The sequence below is a fragment of the Opisthocomus hoazin genome, chromosome 2 (assembly GCF_030867145.1).
Source record: "Opisthocomus hoazin isolate bOpiHoa1 chromosome 2, bOpiHoa1.hap1, whole genome shotgun sequence".
NCBI lineage: Eukaryota > Metazoa > Chordata > Aves > Opisthocomiformes > Opisthocomidae > Opisthocomus > Opisthocomus hoazin.
Window position 1 is genome coordinate 100,779,820 of NC_134415.1, and position 14,984 is coordinate 100,794,803.

The 14,984-nt window shown below is 40.4% G+C and overlaps 1 protein-coding gene across 1 annotated transcript in view; it reads left to right on the forward strand.

Moving 5' to 3' along the window:
- Positions 1 to 14,984, forward strand: part of EYS (eyes shut homolog) — a 966,530-nt gene that overhangs the window by 71,556 nt on the left and 879,990 nt on the right. The window contains exon 6 of the mRNA XM_075414597.1: positions 6,122 to 6,236. Within this exon, the coding sequence (XP_075270712.1) occupies positions 6,122 to 6,236 (115 nt within the window). The remainder of the gene's footprint in view (positions 1 to 6,121; positions 6,237 to 14,984) is intronic.

Sequence of the window (14,984 nt, forward strand, 5' to 3'; positions counted from 1 at the left end):
CTTAATCCAAAATATTTAATAAATGTAAACTCTGTGTGTATTTGTGCCTGCATACTTAGAATGAGGCATTTAGGTGAAAGAAAGCATTTTAGGGAGTATGAATCACTTACTTTTCACAAGGAGACAAGGTTCAGTATTCTGTCTGTGAGAGCTGCAGTCTTGCCAAAGTCAGAGTGCTGAAATGTAGAGGAGGCAGAGTTTTAGAGAAAGCCAAGAGTCAGCAGGTTTCACATGTTTTAGGATTCAAAATTTTCTTTGTAAATTTGTTTCTTGCATTAGCTACTTGAATAACAAAGCATGCTGGAATGCCTATAGGAACAGTGGTTTAACAGTTTCAGTTTTTTTTAAGTAACAGACTTACAAGCTTTCTGGCTGTGAGTCATGTTTTAATTCATTTTACCCAAAGGAAACCTACCATTAACAATGTTGCCTTATTCAGGAGGTTTGGACCTGATCATTCAAAGTTTTAAGTGGAGGTTTTGTTTCATTTTTCCTAATCGTTGTCAAATACTGTAAGTTATGACTATGTCTAGTTACTCCACAAAAAACTGCATGTGTTTCATTTGGTGTAATACTATTACGTGATCCATTTTTACAGCATTTGAACATTTTAAATAAATGTAATGGTATTTAACTCACATACATATACATATTCAAATACTAGCTGAATTGACCTTTTAATCTTTTTTGTTTTGTTTTGGTTGCCCCTAATTTGTCTGCTTCTTCTTAAGCCCAAGTTGCATTTTGCTTGTGTTCATCACCATCTCAGCTTCTGTTTACTTACCCTTTCATCTTTGGGAAAGAAGTTGTTTTCCATTCTAAAGATATCAGCAATATAAATAAACTCAGTATAATTTGCTTCACTTCAGTTATGATGTATGACTATCTTCTATCCTCATTCTATCCTTTAAGTCTTTATATCAACCATAAATTTTCGCTAAGAATCTAATAGTAGCACTTTTTTTTAAATGTCAAAATCTAAGGTGAATTCAAAGAGGCAGTGAACAAGGCTATCCATCACAATAAATTGTGATTGTTTACTTTGTATCTTCTTGTATTATCCTTGTTCTTTAGGACAATAAATAGTCACAAAAAAAACGTGAAATTGTGTTCTGAGAAAATTTGTTCTGTTAGTATCATCTTCAGAACTTTATTGTCAACTTTCTTGCTGTTAATTTACTCTTACCTTCTTTGTTGGTGGTCTGTCTATCGCAAAACAACAACAAAACCAAAAAACTGCAAAAATGAGCAAATATGAAAATTAGAAGAAGCTGTTTCTAAAATTGGCTTACTGAAATATTTGTTTTATATAGCCACCATAGATTACCTAAATAAATTGAATGTAGAAAGCTAGGAGCCCTTTCACCTGATTTTGGGTAACAGGTAAAACCAAGTCAGTAAAACAAACATTGTTTGAATTACTCTGATTCAGTTTTATGTGTTATTTAAATATGGAAATATAACAAAAGATACAAAACATTTTTTTTACTTTACTTTCCTTTAATAAATAAATATAATATATGGATGAATTATGTTATGATATAAAGGACAAAAACTATGCTATCTCTTGATATGAGTACTTTTGTTTAGAGGGAAAAGTAAGTATGTAACTATCTGATATCTTTGAATATGCTGAAATAAAAGCAGCTAAGTATTATGAAAAACTCCTTTTAGCTACAATAAATGAAATAGAAACTTGTTAAGAATAGTCTTTGCAAGAATTTTCATTCTGAGTACTTGAAATTGTAACTATATAATTATAGGATTTGCATACAGCAAATTTTTCAAGAGGAGGGTGAGGATTATGTAGTCCATTGCTACTTGCATAGAGTGTCCTCCCATGGTTGTGGTCATATTAGCCTCAAAGAATATAACTATTTAGAGCAGGTTTTCCCATATCCACCTATCTCTGTTGAAAGATAGTACAGAAGAAGAAGAGTACAGAAACGTGGTGAGAGCATGCAGGGATGCGACGAGGAAGGCCAAGGCACACCTGGAATTGAAGCTGGCAAAGGATGTCAAAAACAACAAGAAGGGCTTCTTCAACTACATCAGCAGCAAAAAGAAGGCTAGGGACAACATGCGACCGCTGCTGAACGAGGCGGGTGTCCTGGTGACGGACGATGCGGAGAAGGCAGAGCTACTGAATGCCTTCTTTGCTTCAGTCTTCAGTGCCAAGGCAGGCCCTCAGGAATCCCAGGCCCCGGAGGTAAGAGAGGAAGCCTATAAAGAGGAAGAATTTCCCTTGGTCGAGGAGCACTGTGTGAGCGATCGCTTAAGTGATCTGGATGTCCACAAATCCATGGGCCCCGATGGAATGCACCCACGAGTGCTGAGGGAGCTGGCGGATGTCATTGCTGAGGCACTCTCCATCATCTTTGAGAGGTCCAGGAGGACAGGAGAGGTGCCCGAGGATTGGAGAAAGGCCAATGTCATGCCAATCTTCAAAAAGTGCAAGAAGGAAGACCCAGGGAAGTACAGGCCGGTCAGCCTCACCTCCATCCCGGGAAAGATGATGGAGCAGCTTATCCTGGAGGCCATCATGAAGCAAGTGGAAGAAAAGAAGGTTATCAGGAGTAGTCAGCATGGATTCACCAAGGGGAAACAATGCCTGACCAATCTAACAGCTTTCTACGATGACATGACTGGCTGGGTAGACGAAGGGAGAGCCGTGGATGTTGTCTACCTCGACTTCAGCAAGGCTTTCGACACAGTCTCCCATGATATCCTCCTAGGGAAGCTGAGGAAGTGTGGGCTGGATGAGTGGTCAGTGAAGTGGATAGAGAACTGGCTGAATGGCAGAACTCAGGTTGTTGTCATCAGCGGCGCTGATTCTAGTTGGAGGCTGGTAACAAGTGGTGTCCCCCAGGGGTCAGTACTGGGCCCAGCCTTGTTTAACTTCTTCATCGACGACCTGGATGAAGAGTTAGAATGTACCCTCAGCAAGTTTGCTGATGACACCAAACTGGGAGGGGTGGTAGATACACCAGAAGGCTGTGCTGCCATTCAGTGAGACCTGGATAGGCTGGAAAGTTGGGCAGAGAGGAACCTGATGAGGTTCAACAAGGGCAAGTGCAGGGTCCTGCACCTGGGGAGGAACAACCTCATGCACCAGTACAGGCTTGGGGTGGACCTGCTGGAGAGCAGCTCTGCGGAGAGGGACCTGGGCGTCCTGGTGGACGACAGGTTAACCAGGAGTCAGCAGTGTGCCCTGGCTGCCAAGAAAGCTAATGGGATCCTGGGGTGCATCAAGAAGAGTGTGGCCAGCAGGACGAGGGAGGTTCTCCTTCCCCTGTACACTGCCATAGTGAGGCCTCATCTGGAGTACTGTGTCCAGTTCTGGGCTCCCCAGTTCAGGAATGATGAAGAGCTGCTGGAGACAGTCCAGCAGAGGGCTACAAGGATGATGAGGGGACTGGAAAATCTCCCCTACGAGGAGAGGTTGAGAGAGCTGGGCTTGTTCAGCCTGAAGAAGAGAAGGCTGCGAGGGGACCTTATAAATGCTTACAAATATCTGAAGGGAGGGTGTCAGGAGGATGGGGCCAAGCTCTTTTCAGTGGTGCCCAGTGACAGAACAAGGGGCAATGGGCACAAACTGAAGCACAGGAAGTTCCGTCTGAATATGTGGAAGAATTTCTTCCCTCTGAGGGTGATGGAACACTGGAACAGGCTGCCCAGGGAGGTTGTGGAGTCTCCTTCTCTGGAGATATTCAAGACCCGCCTGGACAAGGTCCTGTGCAGCTTGCTGTAGGTGACCATTCTTCGGCAGGAGGGTTGGACTAGATGACCCACAGAGGTCCCTTCCAACCCCTACCATTCTTTGATTCTGTGATTCTGTCCAATACAGACAAATTTTTGTTCAATACGGACAAAACAGACTGAACTTGGGGAGAAAACAAAGTTGAAGTTATCACTCATCAAATCAGAGCAGGTTAAGAAGAAATAAAACTAGATTTTAAAACACCTTCCCCCCCAACTTCCCTTCTTCCTGGGCTCAACTTCACTTCCGTTTCTCTACCTACTTCCCCTCGAACAGAACAGAGGGATCGGGAATGGGGGTTACAGTCAGTTCATCACACATCTGTGCCACTCCTTCCTCCTCAGCAGGAGGACTTCTCACACTCTTCCCCTGCTCCAGCCTGAGGTCTCTCTCATGGGAAACAGTTCTCCACAAACTTCTCCAGCATGCGTCCTTCCCACTGGCTGCAGCTCTTCATGAACTGCCCCAGCGTGGGTTCCTTCCACGGAGTGTAGTCCTTCAGGAACAGGCTGCTCCAGCGTGGGTCCCCTACACGGTCACCAGCCCTGCCAGAAAACCTGCTCCAGCACGGGTTCCTCTCTCCACGGATCCGCAGGTCCTGGCAGAAGCCCGCTCCAGTGTGGGTTCCCCACAGAGTCACATCTTCCTTGAGACATCCACCTGTTCCAGTGTGGGGTCCCTTTCACAGGCTACAGGTTGATATCAGCTCCACCGTGGACCTCTATGGGCTGCAGAGGGACAGCCTGTCTCACCATGGTCTTCATCACGAGCTGTAAGGGAATACTCTCTGTTCCAGCATCTGGAGCCCCTCCTCCTCCTTCTTCACAGACCTTGGTGGTTGAAGAGGTGTTTCTCTCACATCATCTCACTCCTCTCTCTCGACTGTCATTTACTGCACCTTTTTTTCCCCCTTCTTAAATGTGTTATTCCAGAGGTGCTACTGTCGCTGATTGGCTTGGCTTTGTCCAGTGGTGGGTCCATCTTTGAGCCGACTGGCACTGGCTTTATCAGATGTGGGGGAAGCTTCTCGCTACTTCACACAGAAGCCACCTCTATAACCCTCCCACTATCAAAACCTTGCCACGCAAACCCATAACAGCTATGTAACTGTGAGAGGCTTCAAGCATTCTGAAACCAGGGATGGCATTATTTTTTAAAATGGGGAAACATAAGCAATATGACTGAATCTCATATCCATTAGGAGCAAAAGCATATAAAACACAGACACTATTCTGTATCATCATCTTCATGATTTCCAGCCTTTAGACAAATTACCCTTCAGAAAAAGCTAAAGAAACTTCCCATTTATTACTTTTGGGTTTCATCCCAAACACAAATTTTCAGCTATACTCACTGTTACCTTTCTCTTCTATTCAATTATTTTCTTTCCATGCTACCAGAAAGAGACTTTAGGCAGAGAAACCTGTTAAGCATGTCTATAAAAACTTTTCAAGTGAATTTGACATGGATTATGTATCTGTCAGAACACAAAAGAGAGATTTTGCAGTCTGTATTTTACTTGTTGCATATTCGAAGTGAGATATAAATATTCATGTATTTTTCTGCGCTGTTCCATTATTAGTTTTAAATAAGACTTGTTTACTAGCTATTTGAATATTTTCCTTTTTACGTGTGTACACATGATTTTTTAAAACACTGGAGGGCTGGATAAGGAAAGGATTTTCTCCTGCTAATGAAAAGTTCTGACATGAAGCAGAAGAAATGTCTGCAGTTCCTTTTACCATAGAATAGTTATCCATGGCTCCATAGGGATCACATGAAACTACAAACTGTCACAAAAAGGAATGTTAGTTTTCGCCTTTAAAGACAATACTCCTCTACATTTGAGCAAACACAGAAATAGCTGTGCACTGTTCTCTCCACAGGTTCCTTACGTTGTTCCATACATACCTGAGCATGTAATTATTGACTATGCTTTGTTAATCTCTAGTAATGATTAATGATAACTATTTTATACCTCATTTATCATCATATTTCTGATTTTACTCTCTGATGGTTTATTTGACCCATCCTTTCTAATAGATTTCCAAAACCTCATTTATAGCTTTTTGTTAAATATTACCTCATTCAAAATTGTTTTTTTGTTTCCAGAAGATGATATGAAGTATTGGTATGAAAATGCTTTGATCAATGAAAAGAGTTATTTTATGGAGAAACAAAAATATCCAGAATCATGCAACGGAATTTTAGTTGCTTAAAAACATGTTGTGTTCATTTAAAATAACATACGAGGTCTGCTTTTTTACCAGGAGTAAATTATTTAATAGAATTATGGTATATAATTAAATATAATTAACTTTTAAAATGCAAGTCCTCTAAAATACACTGGTGTATTTGCAGCTGCATGCCAGGATTCACTGGAAAGAACTGTGAGGAAGTAATTGGCTACTGCAGGCTGCTCAGCATCAACTGTCTGAATGAAGGATTGTGTCTTAATATAATTGGAGGATTCACTGTAAGTTATTTAATACACGTTAAACTAATTCAGTGTTCCAAAGTATAAAAGCTTCAGAGAAGCAGAACTTGAAATGTATTCACTATTCTAAGAGACAAGAGGGACATACATTTATGTGTTTGTTATTTATATAGATCAATAACACAGGGAAGATTCACTTGGGTAATATGGATTTATTTTATTGTTTTTTACTGAGACCTTGTACTATACCAAGTAAAAGAACTGAAGAGTATTTTTATAGTTAAAGGAATATGTAACTAATTTTGGTCCCATGCTGTTATCCACATAGATGATAATCACCGTTATGTTGCAGCCTTTAAAAATACATTACTTGAATTGAGTACATCTGTTGCCGTAGTTTTAAGCAGAATCAAATTAGTAATTTAAACTTAAGCACATTTAAGCACAATACTAACTTAGAAATTTGATGATGAAACTGCAGTGCAGGGAGATTGATTCCAACTGACAATTTGAAAAAAATGGAATTCTGCTTGTTTTAACTCTCAGCATAGTTCCTGAAAATGTTGTACAGGATCCATCATGTGCCAAGATTCTTCTGGCCATAGCTTGTCAAAAGAAGGGGAATAGTTTCTCTAACACCAGTGACTAGGAACAACTTAAAGATTACTCTAAACAGCCACTTGTTCTGCAAGTAGCAGGAGGTGATCACAGAATCACTGAATACCAGAGATTGGAAAGGACCTCTGTAGGTCATCTTGTCCACCACCCTACACAAGCAGGGTCACCTAGAGCCATTTTTATGGTCCTAGTCCATTTATCTGTTCGGGTGTTCAGACAAAATGTATTAGTATTATTATTACTCCTTGCTTGAGGAAGAGTACTCTACTCTGTAAAGAAAGGAGAACTGGAACCAAGGGTGACAGGAAGGCTGGCAGGGACAGTGTCCTCACCAACACAGAGCACGATCCCTCAATACCCACTAGAACACAACAGATCCACAGAATCAGACAAAAGTCCAGTGGTCACCAGACAAGTCCTTAGTGATGAAGCAGGTTTGCGCTCAAGCTGGATAGTCAGGTCAACACATCAGAATCAGTAAGATACAAAGCTGGATACAGGCATACCGACAAAATAGTTGAGGAAAGGATCTAGTGCAAAGGCCTGAGCTTAAATGCAACTCCAGTGAATGAAAGAATGTGTGTATGTCTCAGAGGCGAGTTCTGTTTTCACACTAGGGTGATCTAAGCTGACAGTGCTGTGCTACATCAGAGCTGACCTTGAACACAGGCAGTTAAACCTGTGAGAGAGGGAAAGACATCACCCAGTATGAGTGTAGAGAAAGATGATTATAGGCTGGTCAGGCCAATTAGAAATTGTTAATGCATGCAAGATCCAGACAGATTCTCTGAATATTCCTTGCATCTAATTATTCATTCAGTCCAAATGTCATTGCCTTTCTTGCAGTCACAAAACATAAAGAGGCATTGATATTTTCTCCCCAGTGCTTTCCACCTAACCCCTTGTGTTTGCTCATGTGGCTTGAGTCTTACCTGATCTTGAAACTGCTATATAGAAGTGACCAAGGATTGTTTCTCCCATATACTTACGGGAGTAAAGAGAAAATAAGCTTCCAGTCATTTTTTCAAAGTGGCAAGACCATATTTTTGCACCTAGTTCGGTGTGCACATTCTAAGTCAGACACTATCGTGGACTTTTCAAGTGTCACTAAGCAATAAATTCATACCACTGTTGACTGCATTACAGTCTCCCAGTTGCTGCATTTTGTCTTTTCCCTTAGTCTCTGAACTTCGTTGCCAGGAGCCACTGTTTAGATTAACTTGTTACTCATTCAAATACTTGCACTTCCACAGATATATAATCAGATCTATAACATACCTGTAACAAAAATTTTTTTAAGAGCATGATAAATTTGGTGAAGTAAATACACGTAAATGATAATTTCACAAATGAATGAATACTCTGTCACTGTAAGAATGAAGTATGTTGTATCTGCTAAATTCTTAACTCTAATGAAAAATCTTTTAAAATTTGTTTTAAGAATATTTTTAATACTACCCACAAATATATATTAACTAGAGCAACAGTATAAAAATGTACTTTAACACAAAATCTGAAATAATATGCAAAATATTACATATCAAAAATTGTAATATCTCTGATAGGGTATTAAAACATCCAAACTTAGAAGAACGTAATTCTTGCTTTGTTGAGTATACCAGGTGTAATATACCCACATAAGTATAAAATAGACGGTGAGGAATTCTAAGAATTTGCCTCTCCTGGTAGTTGACAGCAGATGAAACAAATAAATAGACTCCAGTTCTGCTGCACTGAAACAAAAGGGTTCATGAAAAAATACACTGATTTTGAAATGCTTGTGTCTCCCAGTTACCTACATGATAGAAATATTAGATTCAAAACAGAAACATTGTTTTTAGCTCTTTTCAGCTACTTGTGTCCAACTATATCAAGCAATAGCAAAAATTACTATATAACAATTAGAATAGAAAAGTGATATAATTAATCAGTGAGTACAATGTGTATGACATACGAAGTCATCAAAGTGAATGCTGATGAAACACAAAAAGAAATTAAAAAGCAAACTTTTAGGAAAGCAAACAAAAAACAAATACCAAATTTTTGTGTGGTTAATGTGCTAACATTTACTGTTAGACACAAACAAAATATTTATATAACAGTAAAAGTTTTCATAAAATTATTCTCCTCAAACATACACTTCGATGACCAGCAGAAGAGTTGATACTTTCACAGCAGACAATGAATTAGGCTATAAGATGCAGCTAAATGACCTGGCACAGTAAATATTGGATTTTTTTTTTTTGTTTAAACTTTGATGCATTCAGATGTGAATGGTATGCTAAAGTATCTGATAGGAAACTAGTGTGGCAGGCCTTTTGGATTGACAAATAAGACTGAGCAGACAAAGGGAGGAAAGGATGAAGAATACTAAAGAGCCAGATAAAAATTACTGGAATTTTTGTTGAAAATATGCATTATACTGAGCCATAGTTGAAAATCATTGTCCTTTTCCTTGGAAGTCATTCTGTGGTGTGGCATCTTTATATGGAAGATAAGCCGTTCTGCATCAATTTTAGGTTAACTTCTATTAGAAGACACAAACACTTATGGATTCTGTCTAAACATAATTTTTTGCTTCTCTTAGTAGATTACTTTCTTGATCATAATTAATTTTTCCTCATAAAAATTATGTATTTTCAGTATTATCAGAAAATCAAATACTCAAGAGTAATTTGAGACTTCCAGCTGAGAGAAATTTGGCTGTTATTTTTCTTTCACAAAAGCAGATTTAGAAGTACTGAAACATTCATTGCATTGTATAAGAGACACTCAGCAGCCCATCTCAAAAAAAACACCCCAAAATCACAATAAAATAATTTTTAAAAATCAAGGTGTTAAATCTTGAAATACAATTTAAAAAATCATTTCTATTTGAAAATAATCTCTAATTTAATTTCAAAGTGTAGCAAATACTTAGAATTGAACAATATACTTTTATTTTTTCAGTATTGCTGCAACAGTTATTAGCCCATGACCTTGATTTCTAATTAATATTAATTATAAACAATTGTAATATTAATATTTACTCTGTGTCCTGTGTTCAGCTGGGATAGAAATAATTTTCACAAAAAGATAGTTGGGCTGACCCAAACAGCCAATCAAATTGGATATTCTATACCATGTGATGTCATGCTCAGTATTTAAGTGGCTGAAGGAGGGGGATTTTGCTACTCAGGGGCAAACCAAGCATTGGGTGGTGAGAACATTGCATGCTGTATATTCTTTTTATCAGTATTAATTGTTATTGTCTTCTCCCCTTGCCATTCTCTTAAATTATTCTCATCCCAATCCACGAGTTTTGCCTTTTCCTTCTGATTCTGCTCCCTATCTCTCTGGGGAGGGGGAAGAAGTGTGAGAGCAACTGCATGGTTCTTTGTTGCCCATTGAGGCCAAACCACAAAAGTTTTTTGGAGCCCAACCCAACATGGAGCCTGAAGAATTTGAGATAAGGATATTGATGGAATGGTAATAAGCAAAATGTGGGCTGAATGATGTGAAGAGAGTGGAATAATCGTGGAGAACTATTTTTTCCTGTTGTAATCGTGGTGAAGGTAAGAGGGGTGGATTGTATGTAAATTGTCCACTTCTGTTTGGTGTTGTGATGATCTTACTTTGATTTTGGTGTGGGGAATTGCGTGATGAATCTGAATTTTAATAATTCGTAAATATGTGATTCAAAGAGGTGAGAGGTGGAATGTTGTGGGTCTTCGTGGCAAGGTTTTGATAGCTGGATGTGTATAGGGGTGGCTTCTGTGAGAAGCAGCAAGAAGCTTCTCCCGTGTCTGATAAAGCCAATGCCAGCTGGCTCCAACACAGACCCACTGCTGGCCAAGGCTGAGCCAATCAGCGACAGTGGTAGTGCCTCTGGTATAACAGATTTAAGAAGGGGGAAAAACGTGTGGTGAAACAACAGTGAAGAGAGAGGAGTGACACTGTGCGAGAGAAACGACTCTGCAGACACCAAGGTCAGTGAAGAAGGAGAGAGAGGAGGTGCTCTAGGCACTGGAGCATAGATTTTTCCCCTGCAGCCCATGATGAAGACCATGGTAAAGCAAGCTGTCCCCCTGCAGCCCAAGGAGGTCCACGGTGGAGCTGATATTCTTCTGAAGCCCGTGGAAGAGCCCATGCTGGAGATGTATGTCCGAAGGAAGATGTGATCCTGTGGGGAGTCCAAGCTGGAGCAGGTTTCTGCTAGGACCTGTGGACACATGGAATGAGAAGACCACACTGGAGCAGGTTTGCTGGCAGGACCCCATGGGGGACCCACACTAGAGCAGCCTGTTCCTAAGGACAGGTGTGAAGGACCTACACTGGGGCAGTTCATGAAAAACTGCAGCCTGTGGGAAGGACTCAGGATGGAGAAGTTCATGGAAGACTGTCTCCTGCGAGACAGACCTCATGCTGGAGCAGAGGAAGAGTCCTCCCCCTGAGAAGGAAGAGGAGGCAGAGGCAATGTGTAATGGACTGACTGCAGCCCCATTCCCCGTCCCCCTGCACCACTCGGGGGAAGGATGTAGAGAAACAGGCGTGAAGTCAACCCTGGGAAGAAGGGAGGGGTGGGGGGAATGTGTTTTTAGGATCTGGATTTATTTCTCATTATCCTACTCTGATTTGATTGGTGATGAATTAAACTGCCTTTTCTCCCCAAGTTCAGTCTCTTTTGTCTGTAATGGTGAGTGATCTCTCCCTGTCCTTGTCTCGACCCTCGAGGCATTCATCATGTTTCTGCTCCTCTGTCCAGCTGAGGAGAGGGAGTGACAGAGCGGCTTTGGTGGGCACCTGGCATTTACCCAGGCCAAACCATAACACTCTGTTTACATTTAATATATTCAGTAATTTATGATGTTTCTAAAATTATTTCTGCCTCTATTAAGAAATTCCTCTGACTAATGTATATTAACTTTATACTAGATAATAATGCTTAGTTATAAGAAACATTTATTGATGATGCTGTTGTGTTAGAAAGTTTGGCTGTGGCTGGCAACAAAAGGGCCACGCGGTCGCTCTGCGGCCCCTCCCCCCACTGGGGTGAGGAGGAGAGTAGAAAGAAAAAGGCAAAAACTCGTGGGTCGGGATACGGGCAGTTTAACAGAACAGCAAACAAAGCGAACAGTAACAACAACAATACGGATAAGGAGAATATACAAAACAAAGAGCAGAACTCACAGAGCTGCTCTCACTGCCTGCTGCCCAGCTCCCTCCCAACCAGAACCCAGCATGATGGCACATGGTATCGAATACCCTGTTCCGTTTGGCCAGGTTGGGTCAGTCCACCTGGCTGGGTCCCCTCCTGACTTCTGGTGAAAATTAACCCTGTCCTGGCTGAACCCAGGACACAGATAAATGTGGGAGTTGTTACTTCTTAGGAAACAGATCTTCTCTTTGCATTTCATATTCTCATATTTCATATTTTTATATCTCAATTCTCATATCTCATCTTTCAGAGTACAGCTGTAGTAGTGACAAATAATTTCCTTTACTCTTTCCATTGTTGCTCATCATCCAGGGAACCAAAGTCGTGATGTATATACTGAGGTAGGATTTACCAATAGAAAAATAGCATGTAGTTGCATAATTAATTCCTGTTGACATAGCTTAATGAAAGCAGATGACATCAGACAAAGCAGATTTAATAAGATGACATGACAGATAGTGATGGAGAAATATTTTCTGCAGTAATTCACTCATTAAGCAAAATAAATCATTTAATGGAACAAGTTCAAATCTAAGGGAAAAAAATGTAGATCTTGATGACACTTTAATGGGTATAGACAATCATCAGATGTATTAACACAGGAAAGTTGTTTTGTTGCCACACTGTTGTATGTTCTGCTTTTTGTAGCACACACACCACACATCATCTCCCTCCCCCTAGATGAAGCAGAAGATACCACAGTTTGTGCAGCTAGATGTTCATTAACCAGACTCCATTAACTATTAGACTTCTTTATTTAGAATTCAGAATTAGACTTCATTAACCATGAGCCAGCAGTGTGCCCTGGCTGCCAAGAAGGCCAGTCGTATTCCAGGGTGCATTAAGAGAAGTGTGGCCAGCGGGTCGAGGGAGGTTCTCCTCCCCCTCTACTCTGACCTAGTGAGGCCTCATCTGTAGTACTGTGTCCAGTTCTGGGCTCCCCAGTTCAAGAAAGATGAAGAGCTACTGGAGAGAGTCCAGCGGAGGGCTACAAGGATGATGAGGGGACCGGAGCATCTCCCCTATGAGGAGAGGTTGAGGGAGCTGGGCTTGTTCAGCCTGAAGAAGAGAAGGCTAAGAGGGGACCTAGTAAATGCTTATAAATATCTGAAGGGTGGGTGTCAGGAGGAAGGGGCCAAGCTCTTTTCAGTAGTGCCCAGAGACAGCACAAGGGGCAATGGGCACAAACTGAAGCATAGGAAGTTCCATCTGAACATGAGGAAGAACTTCTTCCTCTGAGGGTGACGGAGCACTGGAACAGGCTGCCCAGGGAGTTTGTGGAGTCTCCTTCTCTGGAGGTATTCAAAACCCGCCTGGACAAGGTCCTGTGCAGCCTGATGTAGATGACCATTCTTCGGCAGGAGAGTTGGACTAGATGACCCACAGAGGTCCCTTCCAACCCCTACCATTCTGTGATTCACATCGTGGCCAATTGCCAAGATGACTGTAAAAGAGCTTGACTTCTGTCTAAGATAAATTTTGGAATTTTTTTCAAATTTTAAAAAAGTACATATGTTATTAGTACATTATTGGACTTACAGGCTTGAAGGTCTTGAAGTAGTTATTCTGATTTTAAATTTTTACTTAGTTTTTTTTGTAAACCATATTAAATTATCTAAAAACTGAGTGAATAATCAAAGAGGAAAAAAGTTATAAATCGGGAACTTTTGTCCCCTGTGAGTGTTTTTAATGTACCTCATGGCAGGAGGTTTTTGGTTTAGTGATTTATAGTACTTTGGCACAGTAGAAAATACAAAACTCTTTCTGTTGAAATGTAGAGATGACCACAGAAAATGCTCATATAGTTAATAATAAGCCAATTTGATGAGGATTTATTGGTAAGCTATACTACTTAAATAGATATATTCTAAGAGAGACAAATGCAATGCTGTATGCATAGGAAAAAGTATGTGAGTTACACAGTAGTGACTCTTTCCCGATAGTGACAAAGAAGCCAATTTTGATCTCTAGATACATACTAATTTGATACCACACTATTGATGAAGACAGAATGACAATTCTTGCACTCATAAATAGGGCACTTAAATACAGAAACAATTGTAAGTGGTCATACTTCTGTGACTGTCAGTGGAGGGTACATCATGGGCAGTTGTGTCTTTGAAACTGTTTTAGCAAGGCTGAAAAACTGGAGAGCTCTATTTACAATGAGTTTCAAGGAAAAACAACACTTTAAAACTATTTTCTCAAACGTACATACAGATTCACAAAGTATAAGCCAGTCCATGGGCTATCAGTTTTCCTCAGAAGAAAAGACAAAGGAACAGTTTTATTTACAATATTTAACTCTAGATACCGAAAACTGCTGAAGCCACATTAGCAAGGAACTGCTAATAGTTCTGTGCAGCTGTTTCTGATTACAATAGGAACATTTTGAAAAGTTGTTAGGCAATAAAATACGGTGTAATGCACTGTATTAACAGTTTTGCATCAGATCAATAAGGCCATCAGATCAATAAGTCACATCTGTCCTGTCCTGGTGAATAACTTCACCAGACATTAAATTTCTTAAGGATCTACTACTGTGGGATCCAAACCCCAGAATTCCCACAGAAGGCTGAAGGCTGGAAAACTTACTGTGAATTGCTGCTAGTAGTCTGTCGCGTTAATTTGGCAGAAAATAAACCCCCTTCTTTCTAACGCTCTTCACTGAAGTGAGAGGCTAGGTGCGGCTATGTTTAAATTCTGAGTGATGTCCAATTTGCCACTACCAGTCCAGTCACGTTTAATATGTATATTAAATTACCACGATTCTAGATACACAAATAGCAGGTCGGCACCTTCAGTCCAGTCATGCTCATGAACTAGCACAGCCGCATTCGGTCACGTTCAGTGAGAAACTGTGACAACTGGCTACTGAAACAGTGCAGGTTTATTTGTGCAACAGTGAAAAGATTATAAATAATACAGCCTGGCTATAAACATTAGGGAGTAATTATTCCCGAGAAAAGCGC